Below are 27,669 nucleotides of genomic sequence, written 5' to 3'. Positions count from 1 at the left end.
TATATAGACACACACACACACACACACACACACACACCTTTATAGATTTGTTATATTTTAGATTTTGTAATTAATAAGATAATTATTATAGTAGTATTAATAGCATTATCACCTGCAGTGATAATACTGTTTTCTCTAAAAACAGTGAGATAGCTCTTACATGTAGCAAAAATCTCAATTGAATACAAATTTCACTTTCACTCGGTGGCTAGTCTTGTAAAGCTAGATTATTTTTTGCAACCCCTAGGCTCTATTGATTAAATGTGACAAATAGTAAAAGAAAAAACAACAACTTTTTGTTAAGCCCATCTGTACCTTTTCTCTCTGAGAAAATAGCGCCCTGAGCCAAAATACCACTTCTGCATATGGCTATTGTAAGTTGACCTTTGTTGTTTTTTTTTAAAAGAGCTTTATAAAAAAAGAAAACAGACAATTTGTCCTAAAGTATCAAGGCAAATAATCTCATAATAGCTGTACTTTAGTAATCAGTTTTACACTGCTAAGAAGTAGTTCTTATCCAATGGGGTCAATTTTGTGTCTTTTAAATAGGAACACCATGACTTTGACCAGAGGATCTTTTACTTATGCCAGTGGAGAGGAGTACCACGGCGAGTGGAAAGAAGGTGAGACGATCCCTTCTCATAGTCCTGCAGAAATTAAAACCTGCTTTCTTAACAAAACTGAAACAAGTCTGTTGTGTCATCAGTGTAATGGTGTTAACTATAGAACTTTAGAAACTATTTATTTACATGTTATTACAGATGACCATCCTCAGATTTTAGTATTACTAATAAACTTGCTAATTGAGCAGAGTACTGTACCATTTTTGGCATTCAGCTGTTTATAGTGTAAAACAAAAATAATACATTGATGTTGGCTGGTTTATCTGTCAGCTACCTGGCTGATAAATTCATTACCAGATGCAAACAGAAGACATGCTGGTCATAGTTTGCCGCTAGTAGTTACTTTTAAAGAAAGATGATGACATTTATATGCTGAAAGCCTTTCACATGCACATGCACTTGTAGGTTCAAGCTATTTATATAAATCCCAATTAGTTGCCATTGGTCACCCAGAGTGTAAGCCAATCCTCTTTGCACCTGACTGTAGATTGGGAGTCTTTGGGAGTTTGAAGAGAGTCCTAAAAATAAAGCCAGTCAATTAATTTAGACATTTACACACTTTTATCCTTTTCTTCTGCTTTTTCTTTAGTTCTGTTTTTTTTTTTAAGGAGTAAGAATTCCCATCTTTTTACACCAGATTCAGTTTACCTAAGTTGTAAATGATTTATTACTGAATCACTAAGTGGAAGTAAACTCCTTTACTTGTGTCCTAGCAGGGGTCCTTCAGTGGAAATCAGTGCAAGCAAGCAAGATTAGACTGCAATAAATCCCACCTACACAGTCAGCAGATGGGACTCCTAATTTAGTTGTAAACCCTTATCTCACAGGAGGTGGGAAAAGGTTGTTTATATCCAAGAAATAAAATTGCACCAAAATTGCAAAAAAAAAAAAAAAAAGAAAAAAGTTCCCTTTCTTTATTACAAGCTTATTTTAATAAAACACACAAACATGTCTATTCAGGCAAATGCAGTCTAACAAATTACTTAAATATAGTATTGTGGTGTATTTTGCAAGGCAGCATAATCCTTAAAACTTTGTCAATTTAAATATTTTTATGGGATTTAATGTGATGGTCCAATGCAAAATGGTGCATAATTATGAAGTGGAAAAAAAAAGATTCATATTTTATTTATTTATTTATTTTTTTACAGATGAAATTTTTTAAAGTTTAGCATGCATTTGTATTCAGTCTCCTTAACTCAGATATCACTAAATAAAACCCATTGATATCAGTTGTCTTCAGAAGTCACCTATTTAGTGAATACTGTCCCCTTTTGCGTGACTTAATTTGAGTATAAGTACAGGCTTTCTGTGAACTCTTCAAAGGTCATAGCATCATCATGAAGACCAAGAAAGTCAGCAGACCGTTCAGAGATAAAATTACGTAGAGGTTCAAATTGATTTTAGGTTATAAAACAATATTTCAACCATTCTAAGCTTCACAGACCACTGTGTAATCCATTATCTGGTGTGAGAACAGCAAAAGTGTAAAGATATGGTTGTCTACTTACAGCAGGAAAGGAGAGTGTTGGGCAGGGAAGCAGGGAAGTGGTCCATGGGTGAAGCCACAGAGATCCAGGCTTCAAAGAAAATCTGTTGACTCGACAACTATTAGGTTTTGCACTCCACAAAACTTGTGTTTATGGAAGAGAGCCAAGAAAACTTGAATTGTTGAAGAAAGGCTATGAAAAAACACACTTGCAGTTCTCTACAAGTCATGTAGGAGACATAGAAAATGGGTGAAAGTAAGTGACAGAGGACAACAAAGTTGAGCTTTCTGCAAAATATGTACAAAATCTACTGGTGGAAAAAAAAAATCCCACCATCCCCACTGTTAAGCCTGGTGACAGCATCCTGCTCTGGGCACTCTTAAAACTGTAGGAACAGGGAATCTGGTCAGATTTGTTTAGAAGATGAATACAAGGCAGTAAACCTGTCAGAAGATTCAAAAGAGTTCAGACTAAGGTACAGTTTTATCTTACAGCAGCATTAAACATGCAGAGCTACAATGGAATGGCTCAGGTAAGAACATATGTATGTGTGAGGATGGCCCAGTAAAAGAATGGTACCAAATCCAACTGAGAACCTTTAGCAAGACTTAAAAACAGATATCTACACTGATACTCATAGGTCCTTTCCAACAATTTTGGCCTGGCCTTACATAAATAACACTTCCTTGCAAACAAGAAATGGTCAAATGACTTGCAGCAGTAATCAAGTCGGCTGTAAGAAGTATTCACTCACTCAAGAGGGACTTAATTCAGACACACCACACACTTTTCAGATCAGTTTACAATCAGATGTAAACTGATCTATAAACTGCCTATTACTTTCTTTTCATGTCACAACTATGCTTTGCTTTGTGTTGGTTCATCACATAAAATACCATCGCAATTGTAACGTAATTGTAATAGCAATAGCTGTTTCAGTCATTAAGCAGTATATGGTATATGGTTCATTATTCTAGGTCGGCGACATGGCCTAGGCCAGCTCAAGTTTCAGGATGGAACATGCTACACTGGCCAGTTTGAGAATGGCCTCTTTCACGGTTCTGGTGTGCTGCTTTTTACAGACGGATCCAGGTGTGTAGAGAAATGATAGCTAAACCCTCACAAAGGTTACAAAAGACAACCTGGTCACGTTTTTTGGTCATGACAGGTACGAAGGAGAATTTGCTCACGGAAAGTTTCAAGGTTCAGGAGTCTTTAGTCGATTCGATGGCATGAAGTTCGAAGGAGAATTCAAAGATGGCCGTGTTGAGGGATATGGTAAGTGCATAACACCGCTCTAACAGCAAATCGATCGGAATGTCAATATTGTATCCCTGTGGTTGGTTATGGTCCGGTGTATCTATGTCTGCAGGGCTATTGACGTTCCCTGATGGAACTCATGGTGCGCCACGAAATGAGGGCTTGTTCCAAAACCACAAGCTGCAGAAAAGGGAGAAGTGTCCTGGAGTGGTGCAGCGTGCTCAGGCCTCAGCCTCCAGCGCTCACAGCCTGGCGCTATGACTGCCTTAGACCATAAAGGTGTTAGGACTAAACTTTCAGCACCTTCCAGATGGGCCTTAAGGGTGAACACTCTCTTTCACAACCTCTCTTTGTCTGTTGTTTTACCATTTTTTTGTTTGCTTGTCCACACTTAAAGTGACTTAAGGGAAATGCATTTGAACATTTTTGGATGACTTTCTATGAAATGAAGAACTTCATGAAGCACACCTTTAACTTGATGAGTAATGTAAGCAGGGAAAGTTGCTGTCTCTCATATTGACATTGGACCATAAAACATGTCTGTTTCTTTCTATAGCTGATCATTTTGCTGCTGATTAGAGAAATTACTTTTTAAAAATACTGTTTTTATTAGAATAGTTTAAAAAAAAAGGAAAACTCATGGCTGCATGTTAAAGAAAGAATGTACATATTTAACTATTCACATTTGCCTTAAAGATATTTTCACACAATCACATGCTTGGGGGGTGTTCATAAAATAATCAGATGATGGACAACACCCTCTCCTCACGTTCTCACTGCATGACTTGCCTTGAGGTATCTGTCAGTTTAAGGAGTTGAAAGCCTGATTAAGGATGGTGTTAGCTCTGCCATTTGCAAGTCTTCTTCTTGATGATTATTATTACTGGGAAAGATCACCATGACACAACATTTGTACATGTTAGAATCATTCAGTGCTGCTCAGAGGTTTACATACGGTCATCATCAGCATGGATTCAGGGTCGTATGATCGTCCAACAGACAATTTCAATGAATTTGATCAACCAGAGTTGGATGAACAATTTTGAATTTATTGTAGTGGGTTTTCTCTGCTGAAAACAGAGTAAAGATAATATACACAGACTCAAGCATACATTTACCCCATTAATATTTGCTCAGCTGTAACCTACTTTGTTACAACTGTTAATACAATTCTGGCTGGATGTTTGATGCCTCCTGTCAAACATGGTAGAGTTTGTTTAAATCATGTGGTTGTCTGGCAATGACTCATGAAATGAGTCATTGCCAGACAAAGTCAGTTTTGATTTTTTTTTATTATTTGGAATCAAAATGAAAATGCATAAAGCAGGTGAACTTTTAGCTACTGAATCAGTCCGTATCTCTTAATGACAATTAATTAATAAGTAAGTAAGTAAGTAAGTAAGTAAGTAAGTAAGTAAGTAAGTAAGTAAGCTTCTCTGCAACTAATTAAATGACTATTTTTGAAATATTAGTGGGATTATATGTATACTTCTAATCCTGAAGAGAAAATTCACATTAAATTCAAACTTGCCCAACAAGTTCTTGTTTTAAAATTCATTGTCATGGTTTGTTGTATCAAGTATTGTTGCAACTAGGTCTGTCACAATAACACATTTTGCTAGGTGATAAATTATCCCAGACGTTATTGCGATAAACGATAATATTGTTCTGAGACCATTTACAAGAGATATAGTGAAAATACCATAAAAATGCAACAGCACATTCTCAAAGATCAACAAACTTAAAATTTTGATAAACCCTGGAATTCAAAGACATTTAAAATATTGAAAAGAAATAAACAACAAATGAAATTATTTATGAAGTCTCTCTGAAAATGGGGCCTATTCGAGAACGATTCACCAGGCTGAAGATTTTTGTCATCCAGTGTTTGGTAGAAAGAGGGAGAGAAAAGAAAAACACAATAAATCATGCAAATGGAAATTATTGAGTTTATTTTATCTTATGATTAATTAATTTATTGCTTATTGCGACAGGCCTAGTTGCAACATGGAAAAAGAGCGGCCCTACTGCGTCATTAAAAGCCCAACATTTAATCTGATGTACATTCTGACGGTGACTGAATGTAAATTTCTCACCAGCACCTTGTGTTGAATCTATGGACCTAAATAATTTAGGCAGCTAAATGAAAAAAAAAATAATAATGTACTTGTTTATTAATGTGTGTAAGGTGTGTAAATATTAATTGTATCTGACTGTATCAATTTTAATTTTAAGCAGTCTGGACTAGTGGAAAATTGTGTTTTTATCATGTTTGATATTTTGACACATAATTTATTACAGCTGATCACAGCTATTCTATGTTCTGTATACTTGAATGTTTAACAGGCCTTACGACACATCAGTAGACATTATTTATTCTAGTGTCGCCTCCAAAACTTCAACCAAAGACAATCATGTCATATAAGAAGTATGAAGACCTGAAATGGTCAGTAGTGCAAATAAACGGGCCTTAGAGTTGGATAGTAAAGACAAATCAATGAGGAGAATTTCAACTGGAATTTAAGTACATTTGAACAAAAAAATGACCCGTTGTCTAAACAAGGAAACATTTGGTTTATTTCTGAAATCAGATTAGAAAGTTTTACATTTCCACTGCTACATTCTATGAAAAAAGAATAAATCAAGAGTTAAGTCCCAAAGCTTGGTTTAATGTGTTATGACAACTTTTAAGACTGAAAAAGAGACTAAAAGCAGACAATCTGACCTGTTTTGCTATCAGTAACACTATTTTGGTGCACATTTAAAAGTATTTGTTCACTCACCAACTGATCTCACAAGAGTCATGCTTCCATTTCCACCTGGAAACAAATGGTGCTTTACAAATGTGCCTGTCCACAATTTGATTTGCCTGGTAAAATAAATAAAAAAAAAACATCTTGTTGCCATGGTGTTACCTTTTTGAGGATTGTTAACCATGTGGTCTTTAAATAAAGCATCCGCCGTTTTCCTGGAATTCATCTGACTATGTATCATGGAGGCGTATTTAATAAAGGGTGTATTGTAAAAAGAAACAATTTTTCTCAGTGAGCTTTTTATCTTTGTTCAAGAAAGCAACAAAACATCAATTTTTGGTCAGTGCTGTTTCATAAGCTCTAGCACAGGACCTGGATTATGAATTAGGGACTGAAAAAAACCCTCAATATTTCATGGATAAACAGGTTCCTCTGAATTTTGGCTGCAACGCAGTGAGAAAGTTTCCCCATCCCCCTCTCAATAAATCAGCTCACAGCAGCATGCAGCTTATACGTCACATGAATTGCAAGGGAGAAACCTAAAAATGTCAAGCATTTAGGAGCTCTGTAGATAAGAATGAATTTTTGTCAGATACTTTTCTTCACTCATGTGTTGTAGGGTCTCAGTTTTAGAGTTACATAGACAGGAAGAACTATCTGATTCCTAACCCTGTGTTGTGGGTGGTTTGTGTTCCCTCTCTCCCTGACAGTTAGAGCAGCCTCGTCTGGAACAGGAAATACTGCGTGGGGCTGATAATGAAAATGAATAGTTTACACACATCACATACAGCCGTGGTTGAAACAAACCTCTCTTTCAACGACAAGTTTGACTCTGTTAGGTTTCATCTTACCTTGAGTATGTAAAACACATTTTAACTATAATGAAAATATATATTTTTTAAACAAAAGTAATATTTCCTGTCTATGGTTTTATTATCTCTTGATCAGAACAAACTTCTTGGTAAAAATTAAAGAAATATCACATTTAAATCTTTCAAGGGTATGACCAATTTATCAAGTGAGACCAGCTCCAATGTTTCAGTTCCTGCAGGTTTTCCAGTGTCTTTCCCATGTAATTATAGTTAATTGATCAACATTTAGTCATATGGTAGGACAAAGGTGCAAGACACAATACACTGGATTTTTCTTGGAACTTTGGTCAGAGACATTTTATACCTTTTGACATGCAAACCAGAATGAGCTAGAGAGAAATGCGGGGGAGAAAGATGCCTGCCTTTTCCTTAGCTCTGTTAGGTCTGTGACACAATCTTGGATCAGTAGAAGACACTGGTTAAGGAATTAAAGGGGCAACATTGAAGTCTACAGAAAATGAACCCAAACTGTGCTGTATCTGCTCTTTGAATGTCATCACTAATAGACTTTAAGCAGTCGGTGATAATAACTCCACCCGATTGTGCTGAAAAGATGCCCTCAAGGATAAAAGGAGCACAAGTCCTTCAAACTTGGGGAAACCCTTTCAGGGATTTGGTCAAATCACTAAGGAATTTCGGAAAACACATAACTCAATCAAATAAGCATCAAAAGCAGATAAGGCACAAGAACAATGTGGCTTGAGTACTCTGAGAAACACAACTTCCTCAGACAACGATTGATAAGCCCCAAACAGTCACACTTTTTCATATGGATTATACGGGGGAAGTTTCCCATGGCACCAAGTGAAAGGTGTCACACAAGCACCAGGTGAAATTGTAGAAACATTAACATTGGCTAAACAAATAAGCAAGACACAGACAAGAAAGCTTGACTTGTTAAGATTCAGGTTTCCACCCACACCTCATCAGTTATACTTTTTGAAAGACATTCACATTTGAGAGACGATAAAGGAAACGGTATTAAAACAGAAGAAACAATGTCAAACAGAAAAAAAATGCCTTTGGGTTCTGTCTTTCAAACACCTGCTACTGGGCAACCATGACTCTTTATCTATAGGTGGCCTCATAGCCATTCATGCTTTTGAATCATGTGAATGAAACTCCTCACGTGCTTCAATGTTTGATTTCTAGATTCTACAGATCAGGCAGTAACCAGGCCTTTGTAGACTTTTGGCTGGTGAAACTGAACCAAACAAATCACAGGTAGTGAAAGTCATGATTTATATATTCAGGTGGAATATATTTTCATCTAAACCATGTTAGTTTGGAATGGGTTTTTTTTCTCCTTTTGTCTAAAATCTAAATGAGACAAAAAACCTGAAGCAACAACCTGAAGAAAAAAAAAAGAGTAAGAAATCTGCGAGGGGTGAATACTTTTTCCTAGAGCCGTACTTAATCACAATTCTCATCTCTCCTCCTCCCCCTTTTTTATTTTTAAAATCTGTATTTTATTGGATAAAAAGCTGATGACACACACGCGCATGCTTAATCATATTTAAATATTGAATTTTATTGGATGAGTAGCTGATGACACACACACATGCTTATTCATCCCCTTTCCAGCTGGAGTGTGACTGACATGTTAATGATTAACCAGGACTACTGAGGGAAGAGGCAGAGTTCAGTCAGGTAAAAAAGGAACTTCAGCCATTTTGACCGGACACCCTTCTGCTTATTCCTCAGCAATGGAACAAGAAATTTAAAATAATAATAATAATAATAATTAAAAAAAATAATCAGCTGACAACTCTTCGAGGAAAGCTGTAAGTTGCACTCTGTTCTCATGTGTTTATAAAACTGATTCTTGTCTCAGGCAGCGTCAGCTCGTATTTGACTATAAAATAGGTAACATGACACTCTCCCCATTGTCCGTAAATCAATAGTGATTCTTTTCACAGAACTTCTCCCCGAAGTAGATAAATTATTCTTATGGTTAATGACTTTCGGCACATCAGTCAGCATTATATCTTGTGTGTGTTTAAGGTGGAAGAAACAGTGCGATGGTGACGCTGAACCATCTGAGTGTAGAAGATCCAGATGATGGTGCTCCGCTGCTGTCCGTGGCTGCAGAGACGACAACACCAACAACAACTGTGTGTCACAAACAACAAGACATATTAAAAACGGAGTCCAGGGAATTTTTCCTAAGCAGGTACAGGTCCTCCAAAGAAGTGAACAGGTTATGTTTAAAACTATTACAGAGGGCTCTGGACCCATTCTATTTCTAAAAAAAAATACTAAAAATGATCTAATGTGATAGAACGGGTACTTTTGCTCAATTTCCCCACAGTAATTCTTTTTTTTTTTTTTTTTTTTTAAAGATGGTGCTTCATGAAGAAGGCAAAAAAAAAAAAAAGCAATTATGTTGATGAACATGATGATTATTTGCATAAAGAGTTTCAGGGCTGACTGAAGCCCAACGTTAGGCTACACGGACTAGTTTGAAATACATTTTATGAACAGTAATATAACAACCAACAGTCAAACATCAAGGCAAGTAACTTTCTATATTCCAATCACTGAGTTAATGTAGAAAAATGAAAGATTTCCATACCTTACTCCCGACTAATCTGGTATGATGTAAGAAGATGGAAATGGGACAAAACAAAGTTTGTTTTACAAATTGAAAACTACTTTGCTTGTGGCCATCAGCATACGAGCTGTGCAGGTGTGGCTGTGATCATGGTTATGATAATCTGAGAAAGTTAGTGAGGGCTTTCATTTTACAACCTGGAAAAACTCGGTTTTAGAAAGGTGAGCCACCCATTCAATTTTAGACATGCTTTTAATAAACACATTATTACTACCGTGCCTTACAAAAACACATCTGTGAAGCTTTTTGTATTTTTTTTTCATAATACTCCTGCAACTTTGAATATATTTTAATAGGACTTTCTGTAATCGACCTACACATAGTAAAAATCAATAAATAAAATGATACAGTGGACTGAAAATGACATGCAGTTATGAAAAGTGTGGCATGCATTTGTTTTCAGATTTGCTTACACCTCTAAATTAAATCAAATTACTACATTTGTTCATAAATAGACTCCATTTGTGTGTACCTTCATCTGAGACAAAACTTTTAACATTTCAGTAAAGCAAGGCAAACTTTGTGGCAGAAACCTAATACTGCTCTTCACCCTGAACTCACCATTCCCATGGCGATATGTGTTAGTGGCAGCATCAAGTTGTTGAGATGTTTTTGTTTAGCAGAAATAAGAAATCTATTTAAATTAATGGTCACAGGAGACTAGAAGCTGGCAACAAAGTTTATCTTCAAATGGGATAATAATCTGAAACATAAAGCCAGAGATGATGATAATGATTTCAAACAAAGTGCACACACTTGTTAGAATGGGCGCAGTCAAACTTCAGACCCGAATCTAATTGAGAATCTGTGTCAAGAACTGAAAATCGGTGTTTACAAAGCATATCCTTCCAGTGTAGCTGAGCTTGAGCTATTTTGCCAAGAACTAGCAAGCATTTAGTATCCAGATGTGCAAAGCTGCTAGAGACACACCCCAAAACACTTACAGCTGCGTGAAGTATAATTGCAAAACAACATCATTCTACAAAGGACTGACTCTGGAGAGATTAAATACAAAAAGTTTGAAAAACGGATCCAAGCTCTTCCATAAGTATGCACTGCTTTCTTTTGGTCTATCTCATAAAATTCATTGAAGGTCATAGTTATAATGTGATAAAATGTCAAAAACTTCGAGGGTCAAAAATATTTTTGCAAGTATCTCTAAATTCTCAGCCTGTAATTTGAACAGATGGACTTATCTTTGTCATACTTGCTGACATGTTAACTCAGATGTGACATTTGCAGATGGAAGAACACGGTTGCCCTTTACATTTTTGCTATTGTTGGCCCATTTTGTCCTTTTGTCTTCTGAACAGGAAGAAGAATCTCACCACTAGTCTGATCTTGCTGGTCGGATGCTACATGGCGATTCTAATTCCTGCATATTTCCCCTCAAATAATGTGTCATCAGACAGCGATGACTACCAGTATCCCAAAGATTTGGTAAAGTTGCGTGTTGCAGCATACACACAAGTTCTTTGTTAAATTTGCAAAATAATTTATTTTACTGTGCCCGCTTCTCCTCAGGCCTTACTAAATCGGTCAGCCCTCCTGCTTTTACGACCCTGCCAGCCTCACTGGGGTCTGGACCACCTCAAGTCGCTTTCCTGTTCTGAAGGACTTCTGGACATCCCAGTGTTTGTTCAACAGGACAAACCCAAGGCATGGAATCTGACCCCTCCTATGGGGCTCCAAGGGAGTGAAGGGCATTTGGCCCTGGCCCTTGCCGCCATGCCTCAGCCTGGTCTGCCTCCATCTTTGAGTACAGAAGACAGGTGCAGGCGATGTGTGGTGGTGGGAAGTGGAAGCATTCTTTACGGGAGCCATCTTGGATCTCACATAGATCAGTATGATGTCATTATCAGGTATGTGGTTCAAATTCATCCCATTCTTGAACTGCTTACTGGGGGCCATACAATTATTTCAAGAGCCTCCAATGACCCCTGACCTATTGATACCTCTTGCAAATTTAGGTTTTAATTACTCTTAATTTTACAAACACATTTTTCTGAACTGGAAGTAATAGTCAAATTTTGTAGTTGCCCTGATTAAATTTTTTGTTGATTTTCACTGACCAGACCAAGCCCTTCCTTGAATTTGTTGGAACAAAGTCCTGTTTTGCTGCAACTCTTAAAATGTTGGGGGTTTATCTCTGATTTCAGGATGAATGACGCTCCCGTCCCTGGATTTGAGAGAGACGCGGGGTCACGCACCACCATCCGCTTGATATACCCAGAGGCAGCACCTCACTCGGCCGATGAGTACAGAAAGACCACCATGGTCGCTCTGGTGGCTTTTAAAAGCCTGGACTTGGACTGGCTGACTTCTGTAATAACCAAGCAGCCTCTGGTAAGCCCACATCTGAACACCAACTATACTGCACAAGTTTCTCATCGGTTCATTGTAAATTTTTGTTATCCTGCTTGTCATCTATAGAGCTTCTGGTCCAAAATGTGGTTCTGGAAGGAGGTAGTTGAAGATATTCCGCTGAAACCAGAGAGCTTCAAGATTCTCCATCCAGAGATCATTCACAAGACAGGGCAAGTCATACAGAGATATGCCCAGAAACAGGGAAATGTAAGTTCCTAGATAATTAGTCAATTTCTTTACATAAAAGTGTGATACATTTTCTTTTGTTTAATTTTATTGTATCACTTCCAATGACAACTGCTTTGAAACGGAAACAAAATATTATTTCGATGGCTGAAAAATGAGAAACATCTATTTTCAAAAGGATGCCGTTTTGCACTCTTTGCTACCACGTTGAAGAACTTCTCTCAAATTATCGATGAAGTTCGAGATCTTGTTTTGCTTTACGAAATGAATCAAGAGTCGTTTTCTGTTCTGAACAAAGACAGTGCCAACATTAGGTGCCAGTGCCGTGGTGATGGCTCTGCAGATGTGTGACCATGTGAGCCTCGCGGGGTTTGGTTACGACATGCAACACCCAGAGACCAGGCTCCACTACTACGGGGCAACACGCATGGGTTCCATGAAAGCTCAAGTAAGTTTACACCGACATACAGATGTGGGCAAACATGCTGATTCCATGGGAAGACATGTAAAAAGCCTTGGGATAGATGTATCTTTTATTTCACTTCTAACAAGGCTTATACTTGTTAGAATTTTAATATTTTAATTAAAAAAGGGCCCCACTGCAACATACCACCTACACCTTTACTTAAACGTTTCCACAGATGCTTTTCTGCTTACTCACTATTAGTTTCAGAACAAGTTATGTTTCACAAGCTAGAAATTATCTTAAATTCTGAAGAACTTCAAAAAGTAAAGTAATATTTTAAAGTCTGTTCATGTTGAAAATGTATTTGTTTTCGTGGGTACACATTTATTTACTATTCAAGGCTTTTTACACATCTTTTACCAGGATCCCTAAGAGACTTATCCAAATCCACCCCATCAGGGTTACTGACCGCAGAATTCACGTTTTGTCTAAAATGACGTTTATTTAAAATCTCCCAGGTGGTACACGACGTTAGCGCTGAAAAGCTCTTCCTGAGGGACCTGGTGGCTTCAGGAGCCGTGACTGACCTCACAGGAGCTCTTTGAGTTTCGCTCAAGTCTGCATGCACGCCCCCTTCTGGTTGGGAGTTTGTTTCCTCTATTGTAGGCCGTGCACAACGCACTCCACACTGCAAAATGACCTGTAAAATGCTCCCAGTCTCTAAACAACCAACTTAGCATTGCTATGTCAAAGGACTGATTTGTAGCAGTTAATTTGAGAACAGTATTAATTATACAGATGATATTCAGAAAAAGACTATACTGTGTGATGTCCCGAATGTTTTATTCATGTTCTGTTTTATGTTTTAATTTCATTTGCTAAAGACTCAATAAAATAGAGAGTAAAACTGTGCTGCTATTCTTCTCTACAGGAGAAAAAAAAAATCCATCTAAACTGCTTCTCGTGCACTTTGTGTAAGATTCAGGAAGAATAAATAAACAATGCCAATCAATGCCAGTTGCTACAACCTCATGTGTTCATGACAACTTTGATAATAGAGCGGAAGCAAGTGAAACAATGTTTAAATTATTAATAAGTAAAGACATTCAGCAACTACTTGTTGGATTGTTCATTTATATAAGTCCCATTAAAGGTACAGTATGTTCATTTGTAAAGTACAAATGCTGTAAACTTGAAAAGGGTGAAAAAAGTTACAATGCTTCTATACATGTGTGTGTGACTAATCAATAGGAAACAAATTTTCCAAGAATGCAAACTTGATGGGGTCGATTAAAGTCACAGCGGTTGTCTGTGCTAATTGAAAAAGTGCTTCTAATAAATAATTTGGAGAACTTCAAACACAAAATACCAAAAAAAAACAAAAAAAAAACAAACAAAAACAAAAACAAAGAGTAGGAAACTGCCAGGCAGATATGTGGGTTCTGCTTTTCTTTCTTACTCCTGACGGAACAATGGATTGAAACCTTTGTCTCCAAGTTTGAGTGTAATGATCTTCCTACAGCAGCGGATTGCGTGAGGGTTCCCACAGTTTGCTTGCGAGTTGCCTGCAGTGCTGGAGGATGATCTCTGTGGGGATGACCCCCAGGTGGACGGTCAGCAGCTCATAGCACTTCACATTCTCCCCCTTGTGGTTCTTGCTGTAGTACTTCAGCAGCCTACTGTGGAAAAATATGACTTCTGTTAATACTGAGCAAAGACCGCTTGAGTTTTCCACAATGCATTTCAGGGTATGGTAGTTTACCTGTAGTAGTCATAGGCGAGCATCCCAATGGGCGGAGAGTCATCAGCCAGCACTGGTATGTCCACTGGCTGCAACTTGTATCCCTGATGGATCAGACATTTAGAGATTTTGCAGCATAATGCTAATGCTCACATAAGTTGGCAAAAACGTGGAAACATTTAATAGAATTAATTGTTTGTTGCACAGAAAAAAGTTCAATCCATCCTTAAGTGTTCAGTGGGGACGGGGGGGAGGGGAAGGGGATGGGCAACTTACCGTTTCATTCTCAAACCAGAGGAAGTAGCAGAAATAGAAATCTCCATCACGGAGTGTGACGGTGGAATAACCCTTCTGCAGATAGCGGCGGGTTGTCCTGACCAAGGCCCATACCTTCAGTTTAATGTAAAAAGATAGACAGAAGTGAAAAAGAAAGTAATTGTGGTTTCAATTGCTTTTCACAAAGGCAAGTGGAAAAACTATGTCCCGTCAGTCAAAGGATAACAAGCAAAATCTGCAAATGCTTCTTTCTGATTTCACTACATTAACATCGCAGTGTGCATTTAGTTCATAGCAGCGCTGTTATTAGTCTTATTTAAGATAAAACTATGAAAACATTTTGTGAAACTGTTGCCAGTGTAAAGAGTCATTTTTTGTTTGTTAGTTTTGATGTAAAAAGACTGTTAAGATCTTTACTTTTTAAGTCCATTGGTCTAAATGATCATAGTGTCTTTTTCCATCTAAAACACTCATGTAGTTAAAATAAAGGTTGTCTGACCTTGTTTTTAATATAATTAGCCACAGGTCCCTTCCCCAGCTCCGACGTAGTGCGCTCTGCGATGCTGAGTGAGGGAGCAATCATTTGGCCGGTTGCTCGGTCCACGCAGATGAAATGGACGAGGCCTGGGAAATCCTCCAGATAAGTGAGATCAGCTTAGTCAAGATCCACAGTTTTGAAAAAAAAAGTTCTGCAGATCGAAAGGCAGGGCCTGAGTTTAGCCAGGTCTTACCAGGGCAGTAGTCCAGAAATTAGCTCTGAGGCTCTGGGAAATCTAAGATCATTTCTTTTGGTTTTTAAATAAACTAAAAAAAACGTTTCGAAGAATTTCAAAGGTTCTTTCATATTTGTGATCACTTAAAAATATAAAATTGTAAAATGTTCACTATAAAGAAACTGAGAAAGCAGAAACAAAGGAGATAAGAGAAGGGAAGTAAGAAAATGTGAGGAATAACAAAGGAGGGAGGAAAGGTACAACGATCAAGAAAGGAACAAATGACACATGGCAAGGAAGGACACAGGAAATTATACAAGGAAGAAAGTAAAGATACCTGATTGGAAAGCCACAACTTATAGACAGTAGGATAAGATAAAGAAATACGGAAATACAAATATATTTTTTTCTCCATACTCTTGACCTTTTCCAGATTTCGAAAAGAATGAAATCAACTCATTTTCCCAAACCGAACAGAAAGCCCATACGACAGTGAGATCTTTTAATTTGCTAGATTTTTATGTCGATAACCAACAGGAAACTATCTGAATACTATGATGCCACAGAGGCCCGCCTCTAACTTTACCCTAGACTCCAGACAGATTGATTGTAACGACAGTTTAAGTGGATGGTTCCAACCGTAACTGCGTTACACCTCATACAGGCCTGGAACAGATACAGCAACATTTTTACATTTAAGAGAGAACAAATACACAAAATGGTTTTGACCTAAAAATTTATATCAATACGAATATGAACCATTAGCAGACAACAAAGCAGACAGTAGACCTATAGGGGATGGGTAACGTTTGAAAAAAAAAAAAAAAAGGATATGACACCATGGTTATGTTCCTTTTGCTTTTAACCAACAGAAAGTCCTTCCAGTCCACCAGTTTCTCTCTAGGAGAAGAAGAGTGTCAATACATGAGACGAACCAAAAACAAACCTGAAGTCCCTTTGTGCCTTTAAGAAGGCGCAAAAGGACAACAATATAAAGTTTATTAAAGACACATAGAGTGCTGAGACAAAAAATAAAGACGTTTCAGTGGGATGAGACTCACCGAACCATAGCCTGGGCTCGTTCCTGCAGACCAGCGGAGAGACGATGAGTAACATCAGCAGACAAAGAATCAGTCAGGAAACACTGCCTGTATATTCCACACAACTGGGTCTTCATGTTTTTACACCACGGGATGAGACTAAAAAAACAAAACAAAACAAAAAAAAAAAACAGTTATGAAGGCGTTGAAAGGAGCTTCAGATACTTTCTGCTGTAATGACATTTTACCACCAGAGGGCAGCAGAGGACTTACTCTTTGTTGAATCCAGAACCTGCTCTGGAAAAGGCTCGGCTCTTGAACTCTGCCCAGACATTTTGTAACTGCGCATACTGGGAGAGAATTAGAAAAATGTTCTTGTTTGAGCTCAAAGGATGAAAACGGAAGATTTAGATGTGATTCTTTTAAATAAGAGTAAGGAATATAGGGAGGCTCTTTTGAGTTCAGATTATGACGATTAAACAAATTCAATTTTCAATTATAATTTAGGACAGGGGTGGGCAATCCTGGTCCTCGAGGGCCGGTGTCCTGCAACTCTTAGATGTCTCCCTGGTCCAACACACGTGAATCCAGTAACTGAATCACCTCCTAAATGCAGTCAGGTTCTCCAGAGTCCTGCTAATGACCTCATTATTTGACTCAGGTGTGTTGAAGTAGAGACACATCTAAAAGTTGCAGGAGAGCGGCCCTCGAGGCCTGGAGTTGCCTATCCCTGATTTAGAAGGTTGTATTATGAAATGGCAAGGTCTGAAACTGGTAACATCTACCTGTAAGTCATGGGGCTCCAAAGATTTGATGAATTTGTCCATTTTGGAGCGGATGTCCTGCATATTCAGAGGGCTTCTGGCTGAAGCGGGACCTCCATGGCCTTCGTGTAAACGTTTCTCCAGCTTGTCAAAGTCCTCCAAGTACTTATACACCGAGATGGCCAGTGCACTGGAGGAAATCTGACATGGGCGACAAGAGAGCAAATACAGGATCCCTTTAGATATACGGTGCCTTTCAGAAATAATCTTACCTTTTGAACTTTTCCCCCCATTTTCTCATAATATACAATTGCTAAGCTTAAGAAAAACGCTACAAGTGTTGAAATTCCCAAAACATAAAGCTGTTTACTCTAACATCCCTAAATAATATTCAGTGCAACCATTTGCCAACTAAAGTTATTTAGTCAGGAAACAGAGGATGCTTTTGCATTGCATAGTGGGCCAACATTTCTCTTTAGGTGTGCAAAGATACTAGAGACATGCCAACAAAAACTCCCAGCTGTAATTGCATTGAAATGTAGTCTAGGAAGTACTGACTCAGGGTGCCTGAATACAAATGCCAGACCTTACCAACATTTGTGTGTAAAGAACAAAAAAAAAAACTGAAGTAGGACCCTCGATTTTATAAATATGAAAAACCTCGTGTTTCTAAATCCCAATAAAGTATTTAAAAATTAAAGAGTATTGCAGTGTTGATTGCATACAAGGTCTGTTAAACATCTATCTACTACGTGCCACAAGCATCTTTGCTGCAACTAAAGAGAAACAGGCTTGTTTTAATGTAACCACAAACCTTGGTGAGCAGCACTAGTGTGATGCCTGGCCACAGTGAGAGGCAGTACATGGAGTGAGGCATCATGGGATACAGCCCATCTTTGTGTAACACCTCGAGGAAAACTCTCCGAGGGCTCGCGGGGTCCGGTGGGTTAATTTCCAGAGTGTGCAAGCTGTCCTCTGCCATCTAAAGACATTACTGCAGCTTTAAAGTGTGTCACTTTTCATTACAATCTATGCATCTTGTAGAGAAAAAATATCCTGACCTGGATTTCTGGGTCCACAAACTCAAACACAGGAGTTTCTCCTCGGCCAGCTTTCTCTAGTAAACCAAAAACAAAGTCAGTCCTCAGGACAGAAGAGAGAAATTTAGCACAAGTAAAATTCCTTTACTCAATAACTCACCTGAGCTGCTGGAGCTTCTACTGGAGGGGGAAGGCTCTGGTGTGTAAAACGTTTCAGGACCAGAGCCGGATGTGCTATCAGCATCCTTCACAGAGAAACAGGAAATGGTGAAGAAGAAAAAAAAAGAAAAGAAAACAGCAGAAACAAGCAGCTGTTTGAGAAGTCGCAGGCCGTTCGATACCTCCGGACTCATGTCGTCCAGATCTACATTGCTGGGATACATATTTTGTGCCATGACGATGAGGGCCAGCAGGTCTGAGGGGGTGAGGATGCTCGCATTGCGGCTGCAGCGAGAGAAGCAGCGGGTTGGCAAATATGTAAATAAATCAAAATGCAAATATAAAACACAATAAATGCAAGTCGGCAGCAGTCAATTGCACAGGGTATGAAGAAAAAAAAAAAAAAAAAAAACTGGGACGTTTTCAATGAAAAGCATGAACCTGGAGTAGAAAGCGAGCAGCTTGGTGTGAACGAGGACAAAGGCGTGCAGAACCTCCTCTCCCGCTCGCTCCACACTGCTGTTGAGCTGCTGGACCAGGCGGCGCTCCAGGAACTCTATGCATAGCTCACAGAGCTGCGGGTGAATCAACCGCTCCACCGCCTGAGAGACGGAGGAAATGAAACGTCTGGACTTCAATTTATTTGTTACAAAAAAAAAACAAGTTTTCTTCTGCACAAACAAAAAAAAAGAAAAGAAAAAAAGAGGAGGACCACAAGTAACAACTTTTGACTCCAAAAATAAGTGTTGGTCCTCCTAAGTGTTGGAGATTATTTTTTAGTGAAAAGTTAATACATAAGTTACAAGAAAAAAAAAAAAGCATTTAATGACTTGTGAGAAAGGTAGGCTTTTATAGGTTGTTTAAACCTTCACTCTTTTACAGTAGCCAGTTTAACTTACTGTAATAACTGTTTATTATTTATTTGTCTGGATTTAATAATTCTGTGTATTTGTTTTTACTTGTTGCTTATGTTGATTAATACCATCACCAGTTTTAGATCTTATATTATTTGTCTTTCCTGAACTTTTTAAAAATAATAATCATAGTCCAGAATAAATAAAATAAAATAAAATAAATAAATAAATAAAACATGGTGGAGGTTGTATAATGATGTGGGTATTTTATGTTCAATTAGCGGGCAAAATTAATTGCCATTTCAAATGACATTTTACTAATGTGTATACTTTAAATTTCCCCCACGCCCCCATTTAATTTAAATCACCAAAATTATGAAGTGAAGATGTACAGAAAAGCAATCACAATTAAAGAATAGTTTTTAAATCTTTTAGAAAGGTAGAGTAATAATCCTGACCCTCAACCTACATAAATCTTCTGGAAAGAGAAGAAATAAGCAGGAAACAAGGAAAAAAAATATGTTCTAGTTAAAGATCTGTGTCAAAACTAAAGATGCTTTGAGTAACAATCTAGAGGAAATTCAGATATTTTTCTTGCTTAAAGTAATGTAAAAGGGAAAATATGTGACTAAGTAAATAAGGAACATTCAAGATGAGGGGAAAACACACTTTCTCTTAGAAAGGAATGAATTTAAAGAATCCTGGATTTGCTCCGGCCAGCAGAAACCTTTATTTACTAATCAGACCGACTGCTCAGACAGGTCTGATCAAGGCTTAGCTTAGCTGCATTCACAATGGCAAAAAAAAAATCCACATTCCAGGTCTGAAGCTATGTTTTGTTTATCCCCTTCTGGCCCCGGGTACTTAAGAAGCAAAGAGCGTTCCACTCCACCTCCACCAAGAAGCTCTGGTCGTTCTCCCGGAGGAGGCTGTAGGTATCCAGCAGGCTCTGCAGATACTTCCACAGCCTCGCTCTCTGCTCCGTGTCCTGAGGCCGCAGTCTGAAGGGGAACCAAACGGATCAGGCGTCAGCCGCACATCCGCCCTAACGCAGCCCAGAGCACACATGAAAGAGGCCGGACGTTCTTACTCTTTCCTCAGGAGGTTCCCGCTGAGCGTCACCATGCCGAACATGACCTCGACCATCTTTTTCAGCACGTACAGCTTTCTCCTCAGGTCGTCCTCCTTCTCTTCGCCGTCCCCGTTCACAGCGATGTAGAGACACTCGTCGAACTGAAGGAATCACAACGCAGCGCGATTAGGTTTTCGCTCCATGCGCAAAAGACAACGCAGAACGAGAGCTGCTCTGTGACGTCATTCTGCTTTGGAGTTCTCTGAAAACGGCGCCAAGTTTTGACGGTGCAACCCGCATCATGTGCCAAAGGGGGGGGAACAAAGCCTGGCTTGACTCTTTAACTCCACTCACATGACAAACGTGACGCCTCGCTAGAAGAGAGGCATTCATTCAGGTCACTGTGGCATAAGTGCTTCCTACTGTCGAATATTTCAGAATTAGAGCATAAAAAGTTCACAAGTCAGAGCCGGTATCATTTTTTTATGCAACTGTGTCACGGAGGACAGAGGACGGGCGGATATTATTACCTGGTGTAGGACGTAGATGTGGTTGTTCTCAGTGGTGAAAGAGGTGTAGCTGTCCTCCAAGGTGCTGCAGGAGATGATGATGGGAGCAAACAAAGTACTCAAGATGTCCTCAAAGGCAGGAAGCTGAAACAAAGAATTGGAAATAAAATTAATGAGAGTAATTTTTAAGCCTTCCCTGGAAGCAATTAAATAAGAAGGATTTATTCTCCTCCTCCTCCTCCTCCGTACCCCCTCGCCTTCCTCCTGGGAGACCCCATATTTCTCCTGGATACTCTGGCGATATTCCCGGTCACTCCAATGGAAGAGGACCTCGGCACTCTCACTGGCTATCAGCAAGCACTTCATCTGGACCAGAAACGTCTTCCCCGTCAAATATTCAAAAAAAAGAAAAAAAAAAGATGGTACACTGTAAAACAAAAAAAAGGGAAAAACTTAAAGCTGACATGGGAGGAAATGCAGATGTCTGGTTTGTTGCGTTTCACAGGTGGAAACATCAATGAAATTTTTGCTATATTTCTAAGGTTTTTTTTAATTTTATTTCTACATTGTGGGAAAAAAAGATGGAGGCAAGAACATGAACAGAAGAAACCAAAACAAACTAAAAAAAAAAGTTTTTAGTGGGAAAAAAGCCAATTTCTTTGGTGTCGTTTTGTTAAGAGTCCAGTTTTTGGTCTGTACCAAAAATAAAATAAAATAAAAGAAACCTACAACATTAACGATATTAAGCATTATTTATGTTATTATTTAAAAATACATAAAATAATGCATCTTAAAAACACATGTTTTTGACCAAGATGTAGAATCTGTAAAGGGAGCCAACTATGAGGGTAATGGTAATAAAGCCTTCAAACCTTAAAGAGGAGCTCGACATCACTTAAGATGAATCATAAAAATACTAATGGAAACATGCAAAAAAAAAAAAAAAAAAAAGCGACTCTTTAAGAGTTACACATCATCCTGTATGTAAATCCCGCAAACATTAAATTCAATCTGTCCTTTTCGCTACTCCCGCTCTCCTACCATAATCGTACACAATCGTTTTGAACTGTAGGATTATGCAGTCGAATTTCAACACTGCAAAGACCAAACTTACCAACGAAGTGCTTGGAGGAACTTAAGTAACATTAAACTCCGGTGAAAACCACTTTTAACAATCATCCGCGCTTGACTCATTAGACAGGCATGTCAACAAGCACTGGAAGCGAGGTAAACATCAACAACTGTTGATGTTTACCTTGATCTGCTATTGACTGAGATGAAAGTTCACAGTTTCCCCACCCCATCAAGCGCACATCATGTGCGTTTTGTTTTTACTCATCTCTCTTTTTATGCCAAACAAGCATAACGACATCACCGACGAAGGAGCTCTTGCATGGCCCAATCTGTCAAGTTTTACGTAAAATCTTAATACAACACTCGAACTTCCTCCATTCATTAACTTCTCCCTGACATTTTGCGCCAACAGAAACTTTTAGTTGATCTCACATTGACTCACTCTGGGTTCTCAGCTCAGTTCTCTGAATGGTCTCTGCATCTCCGTCCTTTCCTGCTGTTGGAAAGTCCAGCTTTCTCTTCTGCTTTTTTTCCTCCCCTGCAGGTACAGCTTGTGTTCATTGCTTTCTTCCGCACTTTTCGACCGAAGCGCAGCGCAGTCATGTGACTGCAGCCACGATTCAGCAGCCAGGAAATTTGCTTATGGCAAGTGAGTTTATCACATAATCATTCCGGCAATTATCTGCTTCTCGGAGCAGATGTTTGACTTGCAATGATTTTTCATAAATATATTCATGCTGAATCTGAAAAATGTATATGTTACAATGTGGTAGGTCTATTTAAATGTAAAATGTATGCTTTCCTTTTTGCACTTTAAACGTTATATAGTCCCTTTTTAAAGGCACCCTATACATTTTTTTTCTTTGTTGCATTTAATTAACTAACAGTAGCAGCTCATCTAATGATTAGATTGTCTAAAATATCATTAAGTATAGATTTTAAGTTGGGATTTTGCTTTCATCTCTTTTATAAGTCTTTTTTAACTGATAACTGATTCATAACTTGTTTTATTTTTAAGTTCTGTTCCAGTCAGATTATTATTATTTTCACATGCTGTGATCAATCACTAGGAAAGGGCTGAAATACCAAGTCATAGTTCATCTGTTTTCACTGCAGGGTCGAGGCCAAATGATTTGCAGTATTAACTTTGATGCTGACGGATTCATGATAGTCATCAGTTTATGCTGGCAAAAATAAATAGCTAACATGCTGGTTTTATTCCAAGACAACTGCTGCGGATAAGTCGCCCAGTTTGATCTGAACATTTCTTCTTTCATCTGCTTCTTTCCTGGCGTTCTGCTTTCTTCATACAAAACAGGCATGCAACCAGGCTTATGCGGAAATAGTCACACACACGTAGTCCCAAAAAATGTATAGATCTTGTTAAAAAGAAGACTTTTTTGTAGGGGTTAGTGAACTGAAAGTCTGGTTATTCGTCGATGAGTAGTGAGTACAGCTTGTTCAGTAAAGTTGCTTTGAAATACGTTGGTGCACACAAATTCTAAAACCATATTTCTATGTCTGAAAGTCTTTGTGAGGTATCTGTAGATCCATCCAGATTTATGAGTGCACAGTGATGTGATTATTATTATTATTATTTTTTTTTGTCATCCAGGATAAAAGTGTACTGATGGTGCTTGAGATGCCAACAGCTTGGACTTCATAAAGAAAGATAAGTGTGGATATCTGAAAAAGAATCATTACCAGAAGAAAGTTTCATTCCAGACTTTCACGGTCAAACAGCTTCAAGTCAGAAGTTGGATTTTTAAATGTCTGACAAGAAAAGCTGTTCCAGACATCTTCAATACAATGCTTTCCCCCCCAAAGCATTAAAATCCTGACGACGTAAGAAATTGGTTGCATTTAAGCGAAAAAAAGTTATTTTAGACTGAGGACTGAAAATTCAGTGATAACAGTACGACTGAAAATATCTACAAAGGTCTACGAGACCTTTGTAGGTCTACGAGACCTTTGTGTGTTATATAAAAAGTCAAAGGAAAATTATTCTTAATAACAGATGTAATGATGTCTTGTGTATGTTTTGCTTTTTAAAATGTCCATAAACATGTACAAGATCTATTCTACATAAGAAAAATAGACTTGAGCAGTGCAGTGGGGGAAAAAGTGACATCATTTGCAAAGGAAAGAAAACCCGCTTGTCTAGATATCTGAACATAGATTTGTACAACTTTACAAATTGGCAGATGCCAGCAGTCCAAACCCAATTAAAACAATTACCTTGATTTGAGTAATCATAGCTTTTTGCAGATCTTTCTATACCAGGAGAGTTTCTTCGTCTTGTAATTCAGGTGAAAACATGAATTTTGATGACAGTAACCTAAAATTTACATATAAAATGTATCATACAGTTCATCTGGAATGATGCACATTTTCCATGTTTTGCAAGCCTCTGAGTTGTGTTAAATGAATCTCCTCCAAATTTCACACACAAATTTATGACAATATGGGAAAATATTTTTGAGTGTTTTGCAAATGTATAAGAAAAATAAAAATCACATCTACATGAGTATTCACAGGCTTTGCTTAATGTTCATCTTACATTGATATTCTTGAGACGTTTCTACAGAGTCCACCTGCGGCCAATTAAGTTGACTGGACTTGATTTGGACAGACACACATCTGTCTATATAAGTTGACAGTGCAAAATCTCAAACATTGTTTTTCGACATTGTCATAATGGGTTGTTTCTGTGTAGAGTTGTGAGGAAATAAGTTAATTTTAAACAATTTAGGAAAAGGCTGTACTGTTGCATAAATTGCTGGGGAGAGGAGGAAAAAAAAATCAAAAAACAACATAAAACACTGTGAATACTTTCTGGATGCACGTGGTTTGATTATATGTCATGATGGCCTGCCATACAACAGCTATCGAGCCCTTCTTTTCTGTGAACTATTCTTCCAGGAGCCAGATGAACACCGACGCAGGAACAAGTCATGCGCTGATGAATGAAGTGGAGCACATGACGGACTGAGAGTTCGAGATAATATTGTGGTATTTGTGGTATGCAGCGTCAAGATTTAGATTTTGTTTTAGATTAGAAGGGATCTGGCCCTTTGGTTTTGGTGAAGAAAGATGGTGTACGAGGTCTGAGTCAGTTTTCAAGTCTTTATGATGAAAGATTTGGAAAATAGTGTTATAGCATAACGCAAACAACTTGGTATAAGGAGCTACATTTATAAAAAAAACAAAAAAACAAAACAAAAAAAAAACAATCCCACTCTTCAGAGCCTCTGTTTGTTGTGAGACCTCCCAGCTGTTCTCTGTGCAAATGTGAAGAGATTGAGGCCAGAAGGGCATACTGATTTATTGTCTGAATTCGTGTTTCTATCTATTTGAAACTGCATTTATTTTGTTTTAGTTTTCTTTTCTTGACTGATATCTTTAGCCAGCTGATAAACATCTGCAGTTGATGTTTTGTATTTGTTAATTATACAGTAGACAGGGACAAAGCATAATCTGCATTAACCTAAAAAAGGAGAGATGCATTGTACCAGGTTACAGCTCTTGTCTGCATTTTGCTGACCAGCTGGTGTTAAAAGGTATAAGACAGTATGATCCTATATAACCGGAACAATCTGGTGTTCTTTTAAAAAGCCTGCTTCATTTAACAACTGAGCTTGATTTGAGATTAATCAGAGCCACTTCAAATGGTGGGTGGTGTGCACGGACACCTATTTAACGCAAGTTTAAATCTGAACATGGCCAAACTCCAAGTTATATGTGTATCACAAAAGGAAACAGTTAAAAAAAACAAACAAAAAAAAAAAACAAGCAGCCTGGAGCTGCCTACCCACTGAGACGCTTGAAAACTGCAGGCATGACTTACTAGCAGAAATTATTGAAACACCAGCCCGCTTCTCAGAGAAACGTCTGATGGCTTCAACAAATCTGCCTTTTATCATAATATTCTTCGCAGACTGCGCGCTAGGCCTCCGAGTGAAGCAAAGCAGCATAAATATTTATGTTTTATTAACCCTGCTTGGGTCGAAATGGTCCCAAATGCTGGGATTTGGGACATTGCGGGCCAAACTCTAATCTAGTCCATCAGTTTTCTGGAGACCTGGAGTTCATGACGATCTTATTTAGGCTGACTCCTGTATATACAGAGTAAACATCATGAAATCCTCAAGTGTTTGCTGACAGGGTGGGGGGGCTCTGCATGCCTCAAAATGGATCCCTTGCATATAAACAGTGTTAGCTGGGCCTGAGCAACAGCTACCTCCACTGTGGAGCCGCTGTCACGCACAAGTGGCGAGGCACGACACTAGTCTCCCTAAATCAGATCGCAGTTAGGTTCGGTGAGTGGAAGCGGTGAATCGCGGGCCCAGTCAAATCGCTTCACTGATTTCTGTTCAGAGATTCGAAATCCAGCAGAAATCTTGTGAATTGCATATAATTATTTAAGTTTTTGTAAAAGAAGAGTTGCTATAAAACAGCAGATATCACCTAACGACAGTCCAGTTCTTCACTTAAAGTCTATTTTCTGTCGCAGGGATGTAAAATTAACACATGTGAATATTCATCCAAATCAGCAGTTATATGTGGCCAACAGCATAATGAGTACCACTATGCAGGAATATGGCCAAGTGTTAACAAGCCTGCTTTGACTCTTGCTTGTCAAAAGAGTCAGCTTGTTTAAAGTGAACCACATGTGAAGGAAAGGCTATTTCTGGGGAAAAAGAAAAAGAAAAAGAAGAAAAAAAAAACATTTCCGCTCTTTACATAAAAGCAGGAGCCAATTTCAAGTTTATGAAATCTAAAACAAAATGTAAATAAAGGTACATGCTTTGGATCATGGCCTCTTTGTGCTAACAGCACACAGGCACCAAACGTCAGCACAGGAATCGCCAGCGTAGAATTTTCTTTTTTCTTTTTGTACCGCCAGGCTTTCAGAGAAGAAACCGAAGATCCATCAAACGCAAAAGCATCAAGCGAATCCTTGTTATCTGTGCATCAGCCGAACGTAAGCCATGTGTGGTTCAGCTCAGGTTGAGCTCGTCTGAGTCTGCCGTTTGGAGCCCGTCCTGGCTCCGTGGTTCCCATCATCAGCATGCAGTGACAAGACACCACTACAAAGGCTACTCCAGCTGCTCCCACATCTGGGGCCGTAGCATGTAGCACTTTGTGGGAGTGAGTGAGTGAGTGTGTGAGTCAAAAACAGCAACTTAAAAACTTCATGAAAGGATGCTGCAAGGAAGTGACGGTTTGTATTTATTATCTCCCTCGGGGAGGGTTTATCTGCTCTCTTGTGCTCCTGTGCGAATGTAAATCAGAAACCTTTCTTTTTCTTCATTCCTTTGACTCGTGTTTACAGGGAAAGTTCAGCACAGTCTGATCTTTTCCAATGTCTGATGTATATCTAGAGCAGGTGGAATCGACTTGAATGTGTGACGAACAGAAGGCATGCTCTGTGGGTTTTTAATAGCAATGTAAACTTTTATTTTAAACAAATAATAATAATAATACAGGCACACTTTCCATATTAAAATAATGCTCTCCAAAAGAAATATAAACATCTCTACATTACCTATAAACAAATTCAGAGGCAAACAATATTTATATTTAACATTTCTGAACACTGAACCAGTTCTTCTTGCTCAACTTTTGTTGCGTTTCCAACTTACTGTTAAGCTTGGAGGAGTAAATGGTTTTAGTCTGATAAATACAGACTCAACATTGAAATACGTTGGTGAAAACATTTAAGATAAATTTATCATTAGACCCACTAGCATCTGCTCAGTTCAATAATAATTCCTTCTCAATGAATATCTCATCAAATATAAACCTTTTCACATTCTGTCATGCAATATCACAAACTGCAATGCATTTATTTGG

The 27,669-nt window shown here is 38.3% G+C and overlaps 3 protein-coding genes across 6 annotated transcripts in view; 2 read left to right on the top strand and 1 right to left on the bottom strand.

Annotated features, from left to right (window-relative positions):
- The window catches only part of morn4 (MORN repeat containing 4), a 5,318-nt gene extending 696 nt beyond the window's left edge, over positions 1–4,622 (top strand). Inside the window, exons 2-5 of the mRNA XM_007572598.2 lie at positions 550–623; positions 3,091–3,205; positions 3,282–3,391; positions 3,486–4,622. Of these exons, the coding sequence (XP_007572660.1) occupies positions 557–623; positions 3,091–3,205; positions 3,282–3,391; positions 3,486–3,634 (441 nt within the window). The 5' untranslated portion in view covers positions 550–556 and the 3' untranslated portion in view covers positions 3,635–4,622. The remainder of the gene's footprint in view (positions 1–549; positions 624–3,090; positions 3,206–3,281; positions 3,392–3,485) is intronic.
- Positions 4,623–8,630: 4,008 nt separating this feature from the next.
- st3gal7 (ST3 beta-galactoside alpha-2,3-sialyltransferase 7) lies at positions 8,631–13,950 on the top strand. Its single transcript, XM_007572594.2, has 8 exons — positions 8,631–8,782; positions 9,003–9,171; positions 10,926–11,052; positions 11,137–11,474; positions 11,772–11,958; positions 12,046–12,186; positions 12,464–12,613; positions 13,090–13,950. Exons 2-8 carry the CDS (start codon positions 9,020–9,022, stop codon positions 13,174–13,176), a joined length of 1,182 nt encoding a protein of 393 aa, XP_007572656.1. The 5' UTR covers positions 8,631–8,782; positions 9,003–9,019; the 3' UTR covers positions 13,177–13,950.
- On the bottom strand, positions 13,686–22,438 carry hps1 (HPS1 biogenesis of lysosomal organelles complex 3 subunit 1). 4 transcript variants are annotated; one of them, XM_007572596.2, is made up of 18 exons: positions 22,246–22,438; positions 20,989–21,166; positions 20,761–20,883; positions 20,249–20,391; positions 20,051–20,159; positions 18,746–18,906; positions 18,487–18,589; positions 18,306–18,390; positions 18,167–18,222; positions 17,920–18,087; positions 17,127–17,306; positions 16,615–16,691; positions 16,363–16,500; positions 16,136–16,201; positions 15,088–15,232; positions 14,589–14,702; positions 14,334–14,416; positions 13,686–14,250 (listed from the first exon to the last, which is right to left on the bottom strand). In XM_007572596.2, the coding sequence occupies exons 2-18, from the start codon at positions 21,103–21,105 to the stop codon at positions 14,088–14,090; spliced, it is 2,031 nt and encodes a 676-aa protein (XP_007572658.1). In that variant the 5' UTR covers positions 21,106–21,166; positions 22,246–22,438; the 3' UTR covers positions 13,686–14,087. The 4 variants fall into 4 exon arrangements, with proteins under 4 accessions (XP_007572658.1, XP_016516456.1, XP_007572659.1 ...); XM_016660970.1 differs by having other exon boundaries at positions 13,686–14,247; positions 22,256–22,438; XM_007572597.2 differs by having other exon boundaries at positions 20,989–21,120; positions 22,256–22,438.
- Positions 22,439–27,669: the final 5,231 nt, after the last annotated feature.

This window comes from Poecilia formosa, unplaced genomic scaffold, assembly GCF_000485575.1.
Source record: "Poecilia formosa unplaced genomic scaffold, Poecilia_formosa-5.1.2 Scaffold305, whole genome shotgun sequence".
Classification (NCBI taxonomy): domain Eukaryota; kingdom Metazoa; phylum Chordata; class Actinopteri; order Cyprinodontiformes; family Poeciliidae; genus Poecilia; species Poecilia formosa.
The sequence above is the reverse complement of the archived record's forward strand: the minus strand, read 5'-3'. Positions and strand labels throughout refer to the sequence as shown.

Bases quoted from the DNA above. Each gene is read 5' to 3' on its own strand.
- st3gal7 (XM_007572594.2), top strand. From the start codon at position 9,020: ATGGTGACGCTGAACCATCTGAGTGTAGAAGATCCAGATGATGGTGCT. The intron at 11,959-12,045 runs GTAAGCCCACAT...TGTCATCTATAG, and splicing joins TAATAACCAAGCAGCCTCTG to AGCTTCTGGTCCAAAATGTG. The intron at 12,614-13,089 runs GTAAGTTTACAC...AAAATCTCCCAG, and splicing joins TGGGTTCCATGAAAGCTCAA to GTGGTACACGACGTTAGCGC.
- hps1 (XM_007572596.2), bottom strand. From the start codon at position 21,105: ATGAAGTGCTTGCTGATAGCCAGTGAGAGTGCCGAGGTCCTCTTCCAT. The intron at 16,501-16,614 runs GTAAGTCCTCTG...TTGTTTTTTTAG, and splicing joins GGTTCTGGATTCAACAAAGA to TCTCATCCCGTGGTGTAAAA. The intron at 16,202-16,362 runs GTGAGTCTCATC...TTCTTCTCCTAG, and splicing joins CGAGCCCAGGCTATGGTTCG to AGAGAAACTGGTGGACTGGA.